General features: G+C 32.1%; 1 protein-coding gene across 1 annotated transcript in view; it reads right to left on the bottom strand.

The window, feature by feature from the left end:
• Positions 1-263: 263 nt before the first annotated feature.
• Positions 264-23,363, bottom strand: part of LOC145268290 (transmembrane protein 47-like) — a 33,689-nt gene continuing 10,589 nt past the window's right edge. Inside the window, exons 2-4 of the mRNA XM_080123697.1 lie at positions 16,659-16,830; positions 4,790-4,942; positions 264-723 (exon numbers count right to left, since the gene is read on the bottom strand). Of these exons, the coding sequence (XP_079979823.1) occupies positions 506-723; positions 4,790-4,942; positions 16,659-16,830 (543 nt within the window). The 3' untranslated portion in view covers positions 264-505. The remainder of the gene's footprint in view (positions 724-4,789; positions 4,943-16,658; positions 16,831-23,363) is intronic.

The raw sequence follows: 23,363 nt of genomic DNA, 5'->3' as shown, positions 1-23,363 counted from the left end.
GCTTTATATCACACAAATGTTGTATTGCGTTGACTAATCCCTATTAATCCCTAACTGTGCATCAAATGGATACCATAATACCTAATTCGCTGCACCTTATCGTAACAAAGGTTCATACAAAATTTCAGTCAGATCAGACCATTAGTTTCCAAGTAAAAATGGAATGGGGAGAGAAGCAAATGAAGAGAAATATAGTAGAAGATTTAAAATTTTTTTAAAATTTAGTAACTTGTAGACATTAATTAGGTTGGAACAATTGTAAAAAAAAAAAAAAAAAAATCTGTGACCTAAGGCACTATGAGTTTTCAGTTGTTATAATTCCCTTAAAGAAAAATACAACAGAGTGAGTAAAATAGTATTTGTTTGTTTGTTTTTTTTTGTTTTGTTTTTTTGTATTGTTGTTTTTTGGCTGTTTCCAATAACTTGAGAATTTATCAAGCCAATATTGTCAACCAAAGCTAAGAATTTGTAAAAGTAATAAAATGAATATTTTTTTTTTTTTTTTTTAGACATCATTTGTGTAATAGACTTTTTTTTCATGCGTAATTTCTTGGGATTCCTGCTTTATGAGTAATAAGATTGCTGAACCAAGCATCAGGATAATAGATCCCCAAGCCACGCCAAAAGCCCAACCATACCACCAATCTTTGATGGTGGTTCCCATCGGTAATTCAGCCTTTGCACTTGGAATAAATGCAACTAAACCTATAAACTCCAGGATTACTGAAAATAAAAAAAAATTAAAAAATGAGACCATTAATAAAGACGTTTTCAGTTAGAAAATTAAATAAGTAACGAAAAATGAAAAAAATCAAAACATTAATGAGAGTAGAAAGTAGATCTTGGATTTACTTTTGGCAGCTGCATAAAACTCTGAAAAATTTTGCTTAATGAAATTAATTTTTTTTTTTTAAATATTTGGTTCTTCTTCGTTACTAGTATTTCAGCCCGGTGTTGTCCAGGTGTTTGGAGGTGTGTGTTGAGCACAAAAAAAATAAAATAAGAAAGCGGTCAATTTTTTTTAACTTTGACCCCTATTATGACCTCTTAACATTTATTGTTTGGGGCTCAATTCAAGTTATTAAGTTAGATCCATGTCCAAGGAACCTATATCTAAAATTTCAAGTGTGTAGACCCAAAATTGTCGGAGGAGTTTGATAAAGTTCTCAAAGGTCAAATTGTTGAACTTTGACCCCTTAATCGCCAAATTTCTGGCCGCAAACCGATCACATCGATTTTCCCAAATCTCAGTACCCTATATATCAAATTTCGAGTCTGTAGACAAAAAATTGACAGAGTTATTGCATAGGGAAATGTACACACACACACTTTCACTTTTATAGATATATAGATAGATTGTAACAAAATTCAAAAATCAAAATATTGAATTTCAAGTAAAATCAATGATATCTACAGAATTGCCATGTTGCAGTAATGAACATATCCAAAAATTACGAAAACCGATAAGGTAGAAAATTAATTATTAATGCAAATAATTTTTTTAAAACAATTAGCGAAAATGGAGTTTGGTAAAAAAAAAAAAAAAAAAAAAAAAATGAAGAGTTTGAATCATAACAAAAGGGAGGTAAATCTTTTCTGAAAACTGAAAATCTTTGGCCAATTTAGCAAAAATTCAATTTTCGCTAATTGTCTTCGAAAACTGTTTTCATTAATAATTAATTTTCTACTTTACCAATATTTGTAAATCCTCAACAAAAGGACCACCCAGAAATCTTCCTGACCCAACAGCAAGACAACCTGACGTTTTCCAGGTCCATAATTCTTGTTACACAATAATGAATAAAAACCAAATACTTTTATTAATAAAGAATAGTTCAACAAAATTCTCTAATTCAATTCTATTTTTCTTTTTCTTTTTTTATTTTTGTATACTCACAAACTTATAATCAAAATGTAATTTTTGATAGATTCCTTTCACCTTACTGAATTAAAATGATAATTCAGTCAAAGTTCTCAGAAATCAAGAGATCTCCTTCTTGGGGCTAATAGTTGATCTCTATACAGAAATACATAGATGTTCGAATATTCCATTAAACTTCTTTATCTCTCAAATGTTAAGTTAATAAAGTTTAGAACAATTTTCCTCTCCCTAATTAACCATTTAAATATGTTATAGTATATCTTTCATTAATGGTACATAAAAGGAGACACTAACTTTTAAACACACCCGAACTTGGCACACACGTCTCTCAATTTAGGTATGGAAGCACAGAATAGATACAATTTTCAATCTCATATTTTATGGTTTTTTTTCACCCCCTTATAATAAAAATATGTAAACCTTTTTAGCAATTATTTTTTTTTTATTTTTAAGTGCATATCTATATATATATATATATATATATATATATATATATATATATATATATATATATATATATATATAACATTAACTTAATTAAACATAGTTATTTGATAAGATATGCAATTAAAAAAATATTTTAAAACATTGATAAATAAATCGTAATACATTACACAGGTTTAAATAATAAAACTATTCGAAAAAAAAAACAAAACCTAAATATGTTTGAAAAAATATATTAAAAAATTTATAAAAATATATAAAAAGACAAACTTTTTTATCAATTGTTTTTTTAAAATCGCATATCTTTTTAAATAGCAATGTTGAATTAAGTTAATATGTTATAATACACACACACACATATATATATATATAATAAATGACAAAAATTTATATTCCAAAATACAGGATGTTGACAATTTTGTATTTTATTCCTTTACATCAATTGAATTTCTACTGATTATATATATATATATATATATATATATATATATATATATATATATATATATATATATAGTGTGCTATTAAAGAATAAAAAAATAATTGCTCAAAAAGTTTACATATTTTCATATATTTTTATTATAAGAGGGGTGAAAAAAAATACTAAACATAAAATATAATAGGAAATTGTATCAATTTTGTGCTTCCATACCTAAATTGAGAGTTGCGGGTGCCAACTTCCAACAGGTGTGTTTAAAAATTAGTGTCTCCTTTTATGCACCATTACCTATCTTTCTTGTGGTCTCTTGGTCTAACAGGACAAGAATCATTTAATCTAGTAGCGTATCTAGCTTCGCGCTGTTATCTAATGCAATGTCACTTGGAGAAAGTGCACCATTCTCCGTAAAAGCCATACAGACAGGATGTTATTTGGGCCGTAAATACTATGTGACTTTGAATATTTGGTCAGGATTTACTTCTAGGGAAAAGAATCCTCATGCCAGGTTGTCCTGACAAAACTCCTGTATAGAGAAACTTTAGATACTCAAGGTTAGTATCCAGTAGGCGGTAGAGTTTCTCTCCTTTCAAAATGAAATTTTCTGATCAATAAGAGAAATGTGTTAATAGCTAAAATATATATCTGCTGATTGATTGGAAAGCCTGCAGTGGCTTAAATAAGTTTGAATCTTCTTATTAATAAAGATAAAATAAATAAACTTTAATTTTGACTTTTTACTGAATATTCAGATGCCTCCGTTCAGTCTTGAAACAATAGATACCCCTGTACAGGTAGCTGCGTGTGTAATTGTGAGGCAAGGGATACACAAGTTCAAACCACACCTCTCCTGAATCAGCACTACTTGAGTCCAGTGGCAAGGAGAAGTGCAAGGCGAGTGGAAACAATGCCAAGATCACACAAGTCTGAACTTTGTGAAGAGAGTTATATCTAAAACAGCGTCATCGCAACCCCTTCGATAGTCTACATAATGTCTGAGTTACTTTTAGCACATCAGCGTTGCACCAGAACTACGCAATTTGATTGGTCGATCCCTTTTTTGGATGCGACAAAAGACCTTTAAGTGTTCAAAAAGTAAAAAAATCAGTAAACTTCAATACAATAAACAGAACAGACGTTTCTTGGGACAGGTAATTAATTGCACAAAAAAAAAAAAAAAAAGTTTAGCGTTGTGTAAAAAAATTTAAAAACGAAGAAAAAAACAATGGGCATTCTTTTACCATTAGATAAAAAGAAAGAAAAGAAAAATAAAAGCAGTAAAGCGAATGCAAAACAGAAAACTATGCAAGCAACGATCAAATTTAAAAAGGAACTGATAGCGAAATTTGAAAGAGGAATACATATGCAATGGAACACAAAATGGCAGTGCAATTAAATGTATAAAATCCTCAAAGTTTATGGATAAAAAGGGACTTTTAAACTCTTGAACCAATTAATTATATTTCGGTTAATTTAAAGGGGAAATACCGTTTCGGTTGTCAAACATTTTGGTGTTCAAACAAACATCTGGAACAAATTATGGTTGAGTACCGAGATATCACTGTATAATACAGAATCTTAACTGAAATAAATTTGGTTGGTTAGAATCACTTTTCAGAATGACATTTTCTTTGAACAGTGAAGTGTTAGCAGCTAAAACGATATCTTCTGACCTTGACTGGAAATCTTGTCTCCAGTAAGAGAGCTCGCTCAAAGGTTTGATCTCTTGGCCTTTTATAGGGATGGCCTTGTTGTTGTCCAATTAAGCTATCGGAAAATGGTTAAATCACTAATTGTTCTTTCAACTCTCTTTTACCAAACCAATCAAATTCTAGATCACTAAACCTGTTATAAAAGATGGCCTTGAACATAACTCAATCTCAGAACTAAAGAATATTTTAGCATATATATTTTAATATTATGAAAATCTGTAAAAAAAAAAAAAAAGAAAACAAAAAAAAATCATTGATTCGCATAAGTTAAACATAATAATAGTAGGTGTTGAGATAAGCACAAATATTACTTACAGGCAATTACCATTCCAGATCCAGAAATTAAATATAATGTACGTTTCTTGTGTCCATCTTTTCCACTGATTAAAGTCATTAATGCCATTATCGTCATAGCAATACAAATCATCAACGTCATTATACTTAGGGCTGCAGTCACTTTATGATAATCTGAAATGAAGAATAACAATGCATCATTGCACAAAAAAGATGAAATAGAAACAAATTTCCCAACCTAGGGGTAGGGAGCCTCCCAACAACTTGTGTGTGTGTGGTTGGAGAGCGAACAGAACAATAAAACAACTTTTTCTTATTATGTTTCTGAATATTTGAGATGAGGATTGATTATATGGATCATTTGTATAACTTTTTGATTGTCATTTTTGCAACGTTTCAGTTGATACAATCTCCAACCTTCATCATTTTCTTTGAACAGTGAAGTGTTAGCAGCTAAAACGATATCTTCTGATCTTGACTGGAAATCTTGTCTCCAGTAAGAGAGTTCGCTCAAAGGTATCTGTTCACTTACTAAGTAGATCTAGTATAGAATTTAACACAATATGGGAACCATTTTCTCTCTCATATATATATATATATTTAATTATTATAGTAAAAAAATAATTATATATATAAATATATATAAAAGGCAAAATGTGTATTAGTCTGTGTGTGTGTGTGCACATTTTGTGTATATCCATCAAACACTTTGGTGAGGGTGGGGGGGCACTCAGAGGGGGGGCATCGTTTCTTAGAACCTTTTATATGCTACTTAGATTATAATATCTGATTTACGAAAGAGGGTGGTGTATATCTTTTATTTAGGCGACTTTTACATGCTATTTTCGCAGTATTTCTTAGACTCCGCATGTTTATTGGGCTTTTCCGTATATAAGCGAAAGTGAATACGAACAAATCGTCTACCTGGCATTCATGCAAGGATGTCCAGAAAAGCAATCAGCTTTGATCAATGTGGAGGAAACCCCTTATATCAGACAATTGCTATTCATTTGGACACTCCCCTATTAATGGGAAGCTGATTTTCCCCAACATCTTCGGGGGAAGCAAACTGGTTTGCAGCCAAAGGTAAGTTGCGTGATGTTTAACCTCATTAAATTCACACACCTGTCACTTAACTTTTTAATTGTTAAATTAAAACGCTTTTTAATTCCTGTCCAGTTGTGGCCGAACGGTAAGATGTCAGGGTTTTTTTTCCCTTTCTTTTACACTTTCGGGTTTGAGCCTACCTCCCTACCAAAATTTCTTTTTTTCTTTTACACTGACAAACACCCGAGCACCCACACTAGTCTATATATATATATAAGGCAAAAGCGGCATGCGTATGTTTGTATGTACAGCAAAGGCTTTTTCGATGGGGTTCTCGGGGGGGGGGGGATTATGTCTTAGAACTTTTTATATACCGCCTAGATTGTAATATCTATGATTTGCGAAAGGACTTTGTGTGTAAATTTATTTTGATCGACTTTTATAAAATTTGTGCTATTCCATTCTGTCACGTGTTTGTTTGGGTTTTTAGTATAAAAGTGAAACTAAATTGAAATGAAGTCGGTTCCTTGGCTTTCCTGCCAGGGACGTCCCAAAAGCAATCAGCTTTGATCAATGCGGTGGAAACCGTCATATCAGACAATTGCTATTCATTTGGACACTCCCCTTTATGTAGGGAGCCGGTTTTCCCCAACATCTCGGGGTAACAAAACCAAAAAAACTGCCTCGCAGCCAAAGTTAAGTGCAGGATTTCATTCCCCTATGGCGTTACGTTTGACCTCATTAAATTTACGCACCTGTGTGAACTCATTCACTTCAGTTTTTAATCAGTTAATTTCAACCTTTCTCACATCTCTGCTTTCTTAGCGTCGTGGTAACATGTTAACCTTTTTTTTGCTTTCGCCTCAATGATTCGAGTTCAAGCCTACCTGCCTACAAAAATTTTTTTTTTATTTTTCTTTTACACCTACAAACACCCGGGCAACGCCGGGCACCCCTGCTAGTCTATATATAGAAAAGGTAAAATGTGTGTGTGCGTGTGATGTCTCACAAAAACTTCCGAAAGACGCGTCGGAGCATGACGAAACCGGTATCGTTTGTAACCTCAATCTTTCGGACGACAAATATAAAAAAATTTGCCAAAAACATTAATTCCTTCACCCTCAACTGGTCAGTTTTCTACAAGGAGGGGATCGCCTTTTTTGCCAATATTATTGCAAGTCATCATCTCCTTTCGATTGACTAGCCTTAATTTCAACATTTGCGACTTCTGATTTTGCCATGGAGGCATTGGCTAAGACGTTATGTTATTTTTTAGCCTTTTTCTTCTTTGCGTCACGGGTTCGAGCCTGCCTGCCTACTACCACGTTTTCTTTTTTCTTTTTTAATGCCTCTCTCCACCCAAACTGCCTATTGTTGTTTTGGTCAATAATAAGGAGGTAAGGTCCTAGCAATTTGACAGAAATCAACTTTTTCTTGTTAAACAAAAAAAAATAATTTTGACCAAAAAGCAGAAAGCTGACAGTGATTTAAGTAGAAATATGCATTTTGGGGATAAAAAGAAAAATGTGGTATACTACTAAAAAATGAAGAACTCTGATAAAATTATCTTCTTGGATTTTTAAAATCAAACAAACAGCATTTAACTTATTTTCTGACTAGCCAACTTTTATTTATAGTTCTTCTCTGGAATTCAACCTATATTAAAAAAACAAAAATAAAGAAAAATCTGTATGATGTGCGTACCTATGATAAAATGAAAACATATTCCAAAAACCACGTCCAATTGCTCAGGTAATTTTATTTTTATAAAGAAAATAATTTTTTAAGTAATTAATGGGAATTCGTAGGCATTACAACATAAATCTTGCAAGTTTGAATTATTGAGTAGCGATTGCTAATATGAAAAAAGTTCCCACCATTCACCCATGTATGGAGTACTGTTGTCATATTTGGGCTGGTGCATCTGCTACTTGTTTTTCACTCCCAGACAGAGTTCAAAAGAGTCGCTAACTTGATAGGTCCTGAACTGTCATCTAGGTTTCAGCCTCTGTCCCATCAACGAAATGTTGCATCACTCTGCCTGTTCTACAAGTACTTTAATCGTGAATGCTCTGACGAACTACAAGCACTTGTATATCTGACAAACCCGACAAGCAGTTAAATCCCAACCCTTCACAATAGAGATCCCTAGGTATAAGAAAGCCTTTTACTCCAATAGTTTCTTCCCCAGAACTGCTAGACTTTGGAACTTCTTTCTGAGATTCTGCTTTCCCAACTGTACTGACATGTAGAAGTTCAAGTGTAATGTGAACAGACATCTTGCTACTCATCTCCCTTCATAATACTCCTGCAACCTATGTCCCTGATAGTGGCCCCCTACTTCAAAGTTGCCCTGTACCTTGTTTTGGGTGAAAATTGAATAAAAAATAAGTAAAAAAAAAAATAAAATAAAAACTAAAAATAAAACTCTGCAAGATGGATAACTCATTTCAAATTGAATATAATAATAGTTGTCTACCTTAAGTTTTAAAATATGCAAACAAATAAAAATTAAAAAGAATTCAGAATATCCCAAGCAACACTGAGTAGATATAACCAGTAAAACAGTAAAAGATAAATGGATATATATGCATTAAATAACCAGTTAGTTGCCTTTCGCCATTATATTGTTTACACAATGTTGCAATGATAATGTATTAATGGTCATCTCATCTTTAGAAATCTTCATTCAAACGGCAGAGACTCCATGAACCTTGACAGGTTCTTCTTTGCTATTGTAGAAAACTGAAAAATCAAAATATTGAATTTCAAGTAAAACCAATGTGATCTACTTAATTGCCATATAGCAGTAATGAATATATCCAAAAATTACGAAAAACGATACGGTAGAAATTTAATTATTAATGAAAACAGTTTTCAAAGACAATTAGTGAAAAATAAGTTTTGCTAAACTGGCCAAAGATTTTCAGTTTTGAAAAACAGGGAGGTAACTCTTATTATGATTCAAACTTTTCGGTTTCTTATTTAGTAAAATTCAATTTTGTTGATACAGTTTGGAATTTTGCTACAATAATGAAGAACCCCTTAACAAATCTCAGTTATCCATCTATTATATTATTATAACACCCAAATCATCTTGCTTGAGCAACGCCCATCTGGTTTACAGCTTTCAGTTTGAAAAACTCTGCACATACGTAAGAAACAAAAACAAAGCCATGAAAGTTTTGTTGTTGTTTTTTTTTTAATTGCCAATTTTTTCTGCGTTTAAAATATGCTAATAAAAAGAAATTTAATTTCTTTTTACTTTTTGTTTTTTTACATTGACATTTTACAAATTTTAAGTGTATTTTTTCATTCCAAGTTGGAATCGTTTTCAAACAAAAACATGTTTACGGTTTAATCTATTTTAAAATCTTTTATATATTCTATAATTGACAGTTTAAAGACATTAACATTACTCAGATCAGCTTGCCCAGACGTTGAAACTAAAAAAAAAAAAAAACAACTACCTTATTACAAACATATAACATCTAGCTATTTTTATAGATGGAACATAACAAAAACTCGTACAATAAATAACTGTTACCAAAGGCAAGAAAACTGACATCTCATAATTAACTGGTTGGTTAAAAAAAACAAAAAAACGAAGAAGTCCTATTTCTCACTATAACTGTAACCAAATGCAATAGCTATTACTTTTCTTACATATTTACTTTGTTTTTTTTTATGATTTAAACTATTTTTAAATCTTTTCTATTGCATTATATTCTGTAATTAGCAATTTAAAAAAGATGTTACAAATCATACAAACAACACCCTATTAAAAATGGCAAAAGTGACATCATGCAAATTTTAAGGTACGGATGACCAACACTGTATATGATGTACCTTTTTTTTTTAAAAGCAAATATAAAAATAGAAGTTTTGGTAAATTTTTACTTGATTTCCACCTTAACATTTTCCTTTAAAATGACGACTTTTAGCGGTTTTCGGGTTAGGGTTAACATTTTCCTTTAAAAGGTTTTCAGGTATGCTGAAAAAAAATGTCATTTTCTATGTTAAAAGTGGTAGCCATTGTTGGACACACAATCTAAATGTGTAAGTGTGCATATTTTTTGCCATAATTAATATACTCATTAATATTTTTTGCCATAATTAATATACTCACTAATATTTTTTGCCATAATTAATATACTCACTAATATTTTTTGCCATAATTAATATACTAACTAATATTTTTTGCCATAATTAATATACTCACTAATATTTTTTGCCATAATTAATATACTCACTAATATTTTTTGCCATAATTAATATACTAACTAATATTTTTTGCCATAATTAATATACTAACTAATATTTTTTGCCATAATTAATATACTCACTAATATTTTTTGCCATAATTAATATACTCACTAATATTTTTTGCCATAATTAATATACTCACTAATATTTTTTGCCATAATTAATATACTCACTATTCCATAACTAGCCATTACATATACTGACCCTACGGGTCACAGGTAATCTAGTATATATATATATATATATATATATATATATATATATAAAGCTGTGTGTGTGTGTGTGCCTGGTCACGAATAGGCTCCTATATGGTTGACTATTTTAAAAAAACTGATTACATATAATGATAGAAGATGTATCGAGACACAGGAATGGGTATGTTTGATCTGGCAGAACGGTGGTTCATTAAAATTGTGAGGTCTGCGTTCACGCCTGGTCCACAAAATATGGAAATAAAAAATTTATAAATTAAAAAAAAAAAACGCTTACAAATGTTTTTGATATAGATGCACATGAGAATATTTTGATAAGTATGTTTTAACTTAAATAGGGATGGTATAATAAAATTGTGGGGTCTGCGTTCGCGCCTAGCCCCCATAGAATGGAAATAGGCACAAACTTTAATAAAGACTTTTCATATCTATCTGCGTAAGTATACTTTGATAATTATGTTTCAGTTTGAAGAAATATGGTATAATAAAATTATGGGGTGTTTATTCGCACCTGACCTCTATAGAATGGAAATATGTCACAAAGTTTAACAAGTTTTTTTTTAATATAGATCCACAGAATATTGTGATAAGTGTTTCAGTGTGAACAGGTATGGTATTATAAATTATGGGGTTTATCTATTTTATTTTTACTTTCATCATATTTTGCTTTGGTTTTGATGCCCTCAAATTCAACCCAAATTTACAACCCTTCCTTTTCATAACCTATCATACTTTCATAAATAAGAGTCCATTTTCTGTAGGCTGTTTTTGAACCCAGTCAATGACGGGTACTTTTGCTAGTATATATATATATATATATATATATATATAAATGTAACTCTTGGTTCGTTCGCAATTAATAGTCTAAAAAACCACTGGACGGATGGCTTTCACATTTTGGTATAATATGTTTACTATATCCATGTGTGTTTTTATATATTTCTTTTTAATTATAACATTATACTTAATTTTTCTATGATAAATAGGTGTTTTTCTTTGTATCGATACAGCATTTTTTTTATTTAAGGACAATTATTTATTACCGCTTCCTGTCACGTGACCAGTGTTTCCAATTTAGCGGTTTTCCTGCTAGATCTGGAGATTTCGTTTGCAATCTAGCGGGGAATTCTAGAAAATCTGGAGATATTTAGCACCCACACACCTGCAATTTTAGATTAAAAAATAAAGAAAAGCGCTTGAAAATACTTTAAAACATAAAATAAACTCATTCATGTAAGTAAAAAAAAAGTAGCATTTATTGCCTTTGGTAACAATTATTTATTTATTATTTGTTTTGTTTTTCACCTTTTTTTCGGCTAACCATTCTTAAATTTCGCTATAAAATCGATTTTTCCAAGTACATTTCAAGTGGGGGGGAGGCATTCCAACCTCCAAAGTTTAGTTTTTTGCAGAATATTTCAATTTAACTTTTATTATAAAAAGTTTGAGTTTATAATTTGTTTCTTGCAAAAAAAAAAAAAAAAAAAAATACCCTCTCTGAAAAAACATGTAAGCCTTCTGGGGAGCTAACCGCTTCAATATAATTCCAGAAACATATAGTGAGAAAACACGGAACATTTTATATATTGAATATACTATATTTATAATTTTTGTATTGTAGGAAGTTAAAATATGGAGTTTGGGGGGGGGGGGAATTAGCGATTTTTGAAAATTTCAGATGATAAAAGTTAAAAATCTAGCGATTTTCTGGACATTTTTTTCTCCTGATCTCGCGGGGGGTTTTTAAATCTCAGAAAAGGATATTTTAGTGTCACAGGCTTAATGTAAACAGAATATGTTTACAATATCGGTAAATTTTCAATGGGTTTAATCACATGATTATTGATAATGTAACCATGTGATTGAAATTTGATTCGTTTTCCTATCAAATATTCATGGAAAAATGGTAGCTACAGACAAAATGAATGCCGAGGCTCAAAGTGTATAAACATTTTGACCCCTCCCTTTACTTAAAAATTCACCAAAAATCAGGAAATTAACCAATTTTAATGAAAATTTCAGTATTTATCAAATAATGATCACAGAATATAATGAACTAATTATTTTTACTTAACTCTTAGTGAAAATGTTTTATTTTGTTTAAACAAAAAATACCTTTACTAAAGTTATGGTTTTCAGTAGTAAATAAAAAAGCAAGAATTTATTTTTGCTTTTTTTTTATTTAAATAAAGCATCGTAATTTGTAACAATAAAAAATAATTTTTACAAGAACATTCCGAAAAAAGCCCCTAAAGTCTGTATTAATGAATTCAATATAACTCGAAGAAAAATGAATTTCTCGCATACTATTCAAAAAATTAAAGATTCAATTAGATTCCTATTTCAGTCACCTAAATTATTTAGGGTGAAATGAGTTTAGGAATTTATAGCCAAACCTAAATTTTTTTTTTTTGTTTAAAAAAAAATAGTATTAATACAGTAAGTTAGGTAAAATTTGCATAGAATGCTCTGCTTTACAATTGTTGTAAAAATGGAACGGAAATTTGAATTTCGTTCCCTTTTAAATTCGGTACATTTTTACATTACGTCCAACTCATCGTTCATATTCGACACGTCAACTTTTATAGCTTTTCGGGTATGCTGGCAAGGTTAGGGGTGTCTATTCCGAAAGCCGTTCTTAACATGGGTAGATTGGTAGGTGTGTCAGAAATTTCGTGAAAAATAGTGAATAATTCCACCCCGTCTTCGAACTTTACAGGTAAATTTCTAAAAAACACTACTATTTTTGTTTTAAATTTGAATATATTATTTATTGACCTTTTCTCTTCAATTTGTGATATATAAAACTTTGGTTAGTAAATTAATTATTTACTTTTTAATAGACATTTCAAAATGGGAGGCGTGAATTATTCGACCCCCTGTCTTTTCAAGCTTATAACTACTCGAAAAATGTAATTCAAGCCCTAATTTTTTTTTCAATTAAAGGAGCAAGGACCAAGGTTTCATTAAAAACAAAAAAACAAAAGAAAATACAAACAACATGGTTTTTAAAAAAAAAAACTTCGAACTTTACAGGTAAATTTCTAAAAAAACACTACTTTTTTTTGTTTTAAATTTGAATATATTATTTATTGACCCTTTTCTCTTCAATTTGTGATATATAAAACTTTGGTGAGTAAATTAATTATTTACTTTTTAACAGACACTTGAAAATGGGGGGGGCGTGAATTAAAAAAAACGTTTGTCTAAAATATTATATTCGGTTTATTGGAAAGAGTATAGAATTTCACATTGATCCTGAAAATATTGTAAAAATAGAATCAATAGAAAAATTTTGATAGATTTTTAAAGTTTAAAAATTGAAAAATATTGAGTTCGTAAAATTCATTACTGTTTTTTAAAAAATAAAAAAAAAATATTTCTATTACTTTTAAAACAACTTTAATAGTTTATTTTGGAAGTATAATCCATAAAGAAAATAAACAACCCAATTTTAAAAGAGAAATTACGAGTTTTTTATATTTTATTCGCAGTTTCGTGATAGGGGTGTCAAAAATTCCTACAAAAATTCTGATACATCTACTAGATTGGAGTGTTTATTCGTTGTAAACGTACCCGACAACCTATAAATGTTGACATTTCCAATGTGAATGGTAAGCTGGACTTATGTAAAAAATAACAAAAAGATATACCACACTGACTTTTTCGTTTAAAAATGGAATTATTTCCCTTTCGTTATTAACTTTTTTTTTTAAAATATTTTGTGTTTTATATACATAAAGTACAATTGTTGAATGTTACTGTTTTGATTATATTCGTTTGGGGGGGGGCACAATTAAAAAATTAAGAAAGATTAAAATGGAGCGAAATTTAAGTTTCCGTTCCATTTTTACAACAACCCTCAAACAGCGCATACACAGCAAGTTTTATCATAATTTATAAGCATAATGTTGAAACACTAAATCAGTATTTTATTTATTTTTCTGCATAATTAATGATGGAAGTATTTTTCTGCTTATTTTCTGAACATAATGTGGAAGTAATGTTTTAGTAAAATAGAGTTATCTCCCTCAAATTAGTGACAATATATCCAACAGTGCTGGCAAAAGTTATAGCTGTTGACTTGTGATAAGTGCTTTCGTTAAGAGTCACACTTCTTTGTTTACTGAAATGATGTCAGACAAATTTTAAGGTACGGATGATCAACACTGTATATAATGTACCTTTTTTTAAAACAAATATAAAAATAGAAGTTTTGGCAAATTTTTACTTGGTATCCACCTTAACATTTTCCTTTAAAATGACGACTTTTAGCGGTTTTCGGGTTAGGGTTAACATTTTCCTTTTTTGGATATGCTGAAAATGAATATCGCATCTACATTTTTTGCAAATAAGTAGTTTTCAAATAAGCGGTTTTGTAGAAAAAATTATTTTTGTTTTTGACTTTGCAGGAAATGATTAAATTTTGCAAAGAGAAAGAAAAAAAACCCTCAATAACATCAATGTTTGGTACATTTTTGGTCAGAATTGGTTGGTTGGTTGGTTGTTTTTGTTTTATGGCATATCAACCCTTTTTGGGTTATTTAATGTCGAATCCAAAGATTTTGAAGAAAAATTTTTTAATAGAATATATTTGTTGTTTTCACGTCGGTTTCTATTTAACCCATAGATCCTAACAGGTACTACCACTCCGGGTCATTCGCTATGATACGATTACTATCTAACGCTCGTATTCAAGAGAATATGATAGAAAAGCATTCAGACGTTCAAATTTAAATTTCATCAACATCTGTACAAAATTTTCATCAACATTATGTAACTTTTTGGGATAAAGGTTGAACAAAAATCAAACATTAAATGGATACCTTTTATTAGAAATGAAATAATAAATTTTAGAAATCTAATTGTTTATATCTTGCAATATTTATCTACTATATAAAAAGCTATACATCTGTCTATTTCCATATTTTCAAACTATCTCCTCTCAAACTAAAAGTCGCAGAGTGGCCTCAAATGATTGCGTTTTTTTACAGGCCGTTCTTTTATAGCTGGTACAAATAGTTTTTAAGGGGTTAAAAATTGAAAAAAAATTGTTATACAAATTAAGCATAGTTTACGCCCAGGCAAATCCGCTCCTCCCAGTTTTAAAAAAAAATGAAAAGAAAAGAAATACATAATAATGATAGGAAATGCATCTGCTTAATTGCATTCAAAATTGCAAGAATATAATTCTAGCCCAAAATTCAAAATATAACAAAAATAAAGAAAAAAATCTTTATGATGTACATACTTGTGACATAAATTGATCAAGTAGGTTTTTTGGGTTTTTTTTTTTTTTTTTTTACATAAGCATCACCACATTATCAAGGCCAAGAGGCCACTCGAGGATAAGCGCTAAAGAGTGCACAGTAGAAATTGGACAATATAGTAATTGTTAGTAATGGAAATTCGGTAAATTTGTTAACTTATATGGAACGGCTCATCAAAAACTTGTTTACGTTAGACTTGAAGACAACTATATTGTAGTCAGCTGGAAAGCAGAAAAACGGAAGACAATTCCATAGGCGTGCAGTACTAAGAAAGAAGCTTTGTTCATGGAATCTACATTTAGGTTTAGGCACAGATAAAGAGTGGGGAAATTATTGATAGTGTTTTCTGCTAGACGGGTGTTTCTTGTGAAAGTTTGGTGAGGGGGGACTATAGTAGTTATATGTATATATAGAAAATCATTTTAAGAGATTAATGGGCGTTCGTAAGCATTACAGCATAATTTTCATAAGTTTAAATTATCATTGAGTTATCTTCTGTCGTTTTTTTTTTTTCAGAACAAGACAGTTGCTTTTCTTTAATTCAGAAAATTTTATTTTCCTATTTAAAAATAAAACTACTTCATTAATTTATGTGGGTGGCGACAGTGGTCTAGTGGTTAATGATATGGACTGATGACCTGGGTGTTCTAAGTTTGAATCCAATTTGTTTCACAAAAAAATCATTTTCACTTCGGACATTGGCAACCTTCATGTGACCTCCCCCCCTTCATAAGTACCTGATTTTTTTCTAGAAGAAATTCTGACTAGAAAATTATCAGGAAAACCAATATCAACAAGAGAATCTTTGGATTCATACAATATGAGGTTCAATTTGTGATTTTTGGAATATGATGTTTTTGTTTTGTCATGGATATGTACATCATACAAATTTTTCTTTATTATATTTTTTAATTTCGGGGTAATTCTAGACAAGAACCAAAAATTCTTCTAAAATATTTTAGTTTGATACCAAGGTAGATACAAGGGAAGAAGGCATCAGAGAAGATGGAGGACTAAATATTGGCACACATACTACACTTTGGTCTTAGCCTGTTCATGCAATAAAAAAAAAGTGGGGAAAAAAAGTATACAAACCTTTTATAACTTCTTCCTGTGTGCAGCTTTCAACATCATTTTTTGTTTCGCATCTTTTCCATAAACCCTGGAGCAAGACATTGTCACCTTTTTTCCCTTCGATCCAATTTATTCCAGCAATCGATACTATCAGCAAGATAATGGCAATGAAACCAGCAATAATAGCAATCAGCTGAAATTAGAAGAAAAAAGGTTTTATATTGGACTGCAGAGACCAGAGTTACAGAATAGGAATCACACATTACACCTTCCAACTTTGCAAGCTTTGTAGCTAGTCATGCAAATAATGGTGTATGTTGAAATTACAATGTAAGGTGATCAAAGTTTATTTGCCTTAAGTTTTTGTGTTCCCCATTTATTTTAATAACACAAAATGTATATGAAAATATTCCTTAGTTCTGGAAATAACACAAAATTATGTTTTAATTGTTCTAAGAGAGGAGGTAGATAAAGAGAGACAGGAGAGAGAGAGAGAGAGAGAGAGAGAGGCAATAGTGGAAGTGGTGAAGAAAGAGTAAAAGAGTGAAGAAAGCAAGTAGGGAGAGAGAGCGAGTAGAAAGAGAGAGAGAGAGAGAGAGAGAGAGAGAGAGAGATTGGAGATATAATATATGTATGAGAGAGAGATTGAAGATAGATAGATCGCTATCTTCACCCGCTTTTTTTCTTTTTTTTGGTTCCAATAAAAGAGAAGAAAAGTCTGTATTGATAAATACAGAATTATATCCTTTTTTTATCTTTTAAAGATGGCAGCCATTGAAATATAATTCCAACCTGGACAAAGTATTTTCTGGAATAAATTATATCAAATTATTTTATTTTTTATTAACAACATGCTTTTACAAAGGAACATAAAAAAACGCTATAGAGACTGACTTTCAGTATATATTTTTTAACTGTGCCTTTTTATTCAAAACTGTTTTGTTTTTGTTTTTTTTACATTAATCAAAATGGTTGACTTGTTTATAAATGAAACAGAAACGCATTAGCTTACATTATTGCTTTCTTTATTGTAAATGATTAATTTATTAATAATAGATTAAAAAATTAAAAAGCATGTATCAGGATGTGTGATTAAAACTTAAACAATTATATAATCAGTTTGATGTTTCTCCAACTATGCTATTCAGATAATTATATCTTTTGTAATTTTTTTAAAATTTATTTTAGATAGAACAGAAAAAGACTACACTTATTTATTTATTTAAATTTTTTATCTTTATTTTTGCTGGGGACACGGCATCCTGCTAAACATTCGCTTGCTATTTCAGAGACCCAAACCGAAAGATCTTTTTAAGATTCTAACCGTCTCTTTACGTGCAATTATTTATCACTTTTGCATCTGGTACAACAGGTATATTTCGCCAGGTAGGGTTACGAAATTCTTTTTTCATGAGCACAGTTGTTTCTATGATTAGTAGAATATTTATACACTTTTTTGTTTTAATTTTCTTATCACTTTGTTTTTCTTGGGGATGGGGCATTCTACCGGATACCAAACATTCTCCTATTAGTTTAGTTACTCCAACCGAGAGATCATTTTAAGATTCTAACTGTCCCTTCAAGTGCTATTGTTTGTATTTCTTTTGCACTTGGTTCACCGGGTATATTCGCCAGATAGTTTTTAAAATTCTTTTTCATTAGCCCAATTGCTCCTATGATTACTGGTATGATTGATACTTTCTTAAGATTCCAGTTTCTTTTCATGTTGTACATAAACCCTTCGCATTTTATTTCTCCCTCTCAGCTCTGTTAAGGCCAACATCATTAGGGACGCTTACTTCAACTAGGATTGCCGCATTCTCCTTGTTCCATATCACTAAGGCTTAATAGCCCCATTTTCTAGGTATGTAGCTATAGGAATTTCGTAGTCATAGTGAATGGTGTATGACTTATTTCCAACTGTTCTTTCTGGTAAACATGTTGCCAAGATTTGCTATTACATGAGATATTCGGGTTTTTACAGATTTTCCAGTGGAGATATTTAAACACTCCATTGTGTCGCATTGTATAATAGCCGTCCTCCAACAGGACTTTACAACTGGATGTAAGGTGGCTCACACTCTACTTCTGTGTGGCAGAACCTGCACTCATCTTTTAAAAAGCATTGGTCATCAAGTTTTGATCAGCTCTGTTAAGGCCAACATCATTAGGGACGCTTACTTCAACTAGGATTGCCGCATTCTCCTTGTCCCATATCACTAAGGCTTAATAGCCCCATTTTCTAGGTATGTAGCTGTAGGAATTTCGCAGTCATAGTGAATGGTGTATGACTTATTTCCAACTGTTCTTTCTGGTAAACATGTTGCCAAGATTTGCTATTACATGAGATATTCAGGTTTTTACAGATTTTCCAGTGGAGATATTTAAACACTCCATTGTGTCGCATTGTATAATAGCCGTCCTCCAACAGGACTTTACAACTGGATGTAAGGTGGCTCACACTCTACTTCTGTGTGGCAGAACCTGCACTCATCTTTTAAAAAGCATTGGTCATCAAGCTTTGATCTTGAGCGGCCATTATCATTCTCTCCTGATCATAGTGAAGAGATTCCTTTTTTAAGCCAATCTACAGAGCGTTCTTTATCTATATATTCATGTGATAGTTCATCTAGGCAATACTTTGCCCACTGTTGGTTAGCCCATTCTTCCAGTTTTCTGCGATGGAAGGTCTTAGTGTATTTTTGCCGACTCTTTTGGGCTATTTCCGTTGCGAGCTTGCTTTCTGTTTCTGTCTCATTTGTAAGATAAGTCTTGTGCAAAATGTTTGGCCCGTTTTGTGATGGAAGTAGTTCTACTGGCTCTTTTTTTCTTGGTGTCCATATACCATTTTAAGGTTTGGATTCTGGGAGCTTATCAGATATTGCTCAGTGCTCACAATAGTGGCTCGATGTTGATAGTTAATCTCTGATAAGCCCATACCTCCTGCTCTTCTTGGCAGATACAGTCTTGGTAGACACTGGTTTCTTTATATTACTTGGTATAATGTTAACCTCTGTGTGTGTGTGTGTGCGTGCGTGCGTGTGCGCGCATGTATGTTTTATTATTTTACTTTTGTTAGTTTGAAGAGATCAAGGGAGCTAACTCCTCCTGGAACTAACACTTAATTTCATTATGCTTTGAATTTATATTCGAGGACTCTTTTAAGAATAGATGTTGTTCCCCTTTATGGCTGCTATCTGTATTTCGTGTCAACTTGGTCTTCCAGGGATTTTTTTTTCAGGTATTTCTGCAGATTTTATTTTCATTAAGCCAGTTGCTCCTATCACAATTGGTATAATATTGATTTCTTTAAGGGACCATGTTTTTAAATCATTCGTCAGGTCCTGATATTTTGTTATCTTTTCCCCGTTCAACTCTATTAAGGCCATCGTTACTTGGGGTAATGAGCGCAGTTCTTGTGTGTGTGTGTGTGTGTGTGTGTGTGTGTGTGTGTGTGTGTGTGTGTGTGTGTGTAAATTAACAATGGGGGGTGGGGGGCTCAATGAGTTCAAAAAAAAAAAAAAAAAAAAAAAAAAAAAAAGTAGGTTTTTAAGCACCATCAAGTGTAAATCAACAGATAATTATAGTATTTTGCTGGGACTCAAATAGAATAGTGAGCAAAAAGCCAAATAATAAAATAAATTAGACATGACTACAACTATATAATTGTGTTGAAAGTGTAAAACACTATCATCATCATCAGTTTATTGTCCATGCGTTGGATATTTTGCAGAAATTTATTTTCAAACTAACCTATCTCTGGCCGAGTCTTTATTTATCCCTTTTTCTCTCAATCGCCTCTTATCGTATTCTACCACATTTTCCCTGGCCTTTCCCTATCTACTAACCCAAGAACTCGTACCCATTCTATCAACATGGCCATACCATTGAAAGTCTCCAATTCTGCACACAGTTCTATACTGTCCAGATTTCATAATCCTCTGAGGTCATCAGATCTAATACTGTCTTTAAGCTTCACATTACAGATTGATTGTATAATTGTCATAATTTCTATCAACCTTCACAGGCTAGGTTTTACTTCCATACATTACACTTCATACACATGTCTGATCAGCACTTTCCTTGGTAACGCTCTGCTGGTTAGTAATGGCAAAAGTTCCCTGAACTTATTCCATCCATTTTTATCTTTTGCAATTATACTAACTGGATCGCTAATTAGGGTTTGTTTGAAATCCGTACAACTTAGGTGTACCTGCTGACAACATGGAGTGGTTACAAGATGGGGTGTGTGTGTTTAAAATGACAAAGATAATGTGTCCACTTGTCCTCTCTATTGTCACTACTCTTCTTCCCTCATTGTTGTCTGCTACCTGTATTTTATTGGCACGGATGACGTCAGAATATTGGTCAGTCCCGTTAACCTAATTCCCAGGGATTCTACGTTCTCCATTCTGACTTGTTTGATGTAATTTCTGGAGAACCTGGATCAAGGATTTGATTCACCTTTCTTTGATGTCATCTAAAAAAAACCCGGACAGCTGACTGTCCCCTTTGCCACCTGAAACTCCACTCTCCTCCACCCTGTGCTCCACTAAGATAACAAACCGTGTGTGCATGGTTCCTCTCTGATGCTGCATGTGAGATGACACTTCAAAAAATAGTGAGGAAATGATGACTGTGAGAAATGTGAAGGTTGAGTTAGTCCTAAAAACAAATATTACTTCCTCATAGTTAAAAATTGAGTAATTTGATTTGAACTTATCACATTCGTCGCTCTTTTTAACCCTGGGTGTCCTAAGAAATTACAGTGCTTTCAGGATACTCCCCCAACCACTTCTCACAATTCAATCATCCCAAGCAACACGCTTTCTCCTGTCGGACTCATCAACATTGGGAACACCTGTTTCTTTAATTCTACGATGCAAAACTTTTCTTGTGACCCCTTTATGAATGCCGAATTCCAGTGAAAATGGACAAATGGTGCAGTTTCACGCCTTAAGACATGTGTATTTGAATTCAGCACCATGGAAAACCACTATATAGACATACATATCAAGTTTTATAGTAATATGAAAAAAAAAAAGCTCCAAAAAGGCATGTTTTTTAGCTCTAAAAGTCTCAGAGGGATGCAAACCAGAATTTTGCCAGGGTCACCCATACTGAATTTTTATTAAGAACAATGGCCTCCACATTTTGGCCAAGTTTCAAGAAAATCTAATGGATGGATCAAATGCTATATGGGCATTTTTTTACCTCTTTTGAGCCCCTGAGGATGTCAAATTCCAATGTAAATGGACAACGGTGTAGTTTCAGGCCTTAACACATGTATATTTGAGTTGACCACTGTGTAAAACCACTATATAGTCAGACAAAGTTTTTGTTAAGAAATATGAAAAAAGAGCTCCCCCCCCCCAAAAAAAAGGGATGTTTTTAGCACTAAAAGTCTCCGGGGACATGAACCAGAATTTTGCCAGGGTCACCCATACTGGATTTATATTAAGAACAATAGGCTCCACATTTTGGCAAAGTTTCAGAAAAATTTAATGGATGGATCAAAGTTATGGGGCAAAATGTGTAATTTTTGGCTATTTTGGGGCATTTTCTACCTCTTAACTCCTGGGTATGCAATGGGAAATTTTGCAAAAAAATATTTTTACTGTGCACATCTATTTAATGAAATACAATTTGTGGCAAAATTTCAGGAAAAACTAATGGACCGTTATCTGGCAAACGCACAGACGCCACTGAAAACCTAGGCCCTTCTCCGATAAATTCGGGGACCAATAAAACTTTTCAACAATCACAACACTCTCACTAACCAAATATATTATCCCCACATCAGAGTTCTCATCTTTCATCACTCTTATACTTTTTTCACGGGTTAGTCATCTATAAACCTACCATTTTTTTCAAACTGTATCTCCTTCGAGAAGGAAGGTCGCAAAGCAATGTAAGCTGGATCAAATGATTGCATTTTGTGTAGACTGTTTTTTACGGGTCTTTACCCAGTTAAAATAGTTGCTGATGGAAACGGTCAGAGCAGTTTACGATTTGAAAGCTATATTTTTTAGAAGAGAGATGAGGTGTAAACTATTTTTTAAGAAGCTGCTACTTACGCCTGAATGTATCCTAGTATAAGGCCACCATTCACCCATGTATAGAGTACTGTTGTCATATTTGGGCTGGTGCATCTGCTACTAGTCTCTCACTCCTAGACAAGGTTCAAAAGAGAGTCGTCAACCTAATAGGTCCTAAACTATCATCTAGGTTTCAGCCTCTGTCCCATCGACGAATTGTTGCATCCCTCTGCCTGTTCTACAAGTATTTTAATGGTGAATGCTCTGATGAACTACAAGCACTTGTACCCTCTCGACGTGAATACCCCCGACAAACCCGAAAAGCAGGTAAATCCCACCTCTACACAGTAGAGATCCCTAGGCGTAAGAAAGCCTTCTATTCCAATAATTTCTTCCCCACATAATAACACAACACTAGTATAATTGCAAAAGTCTTCCCCACAACTGCTAGACTTTGGAACCCCCTTCCAGGATTCTGCTTTCCCCAACTGTACTGACATGCAGAAGTTCAAGTGTAATGTAAACAGACATCTTACTACTCATCTCCCTTCATAATATCCCTGCAACTTATGTCCCCCGATAGTAGCCACCTACTTCAAAGTGGCACAGTGCCTTGTTTGGAGTGAAAATTGAATAAAATAAAAAATATTTTAATCTCATTTATAAGACAAATTATCTTTGTCTCGTT

The sequence above is a fragment of the Euprymna scolopes genome, chromosome 43 (genome assembly GCF_053919585.1).
Source record: "Euprymna scolopes isolate OS-2025 chromosome 43, ASM5391958v1, whole genome shotgun sequence".
NCBI lineage: Eukaryota > Metazoa > Mollusca > Cephalopoda > Sepiida > Sepiolidae > Euprymna > Euprymna scolopes.
This window is presented reverse-complemented; position numbering and strand designations above follow the sequence as displayed.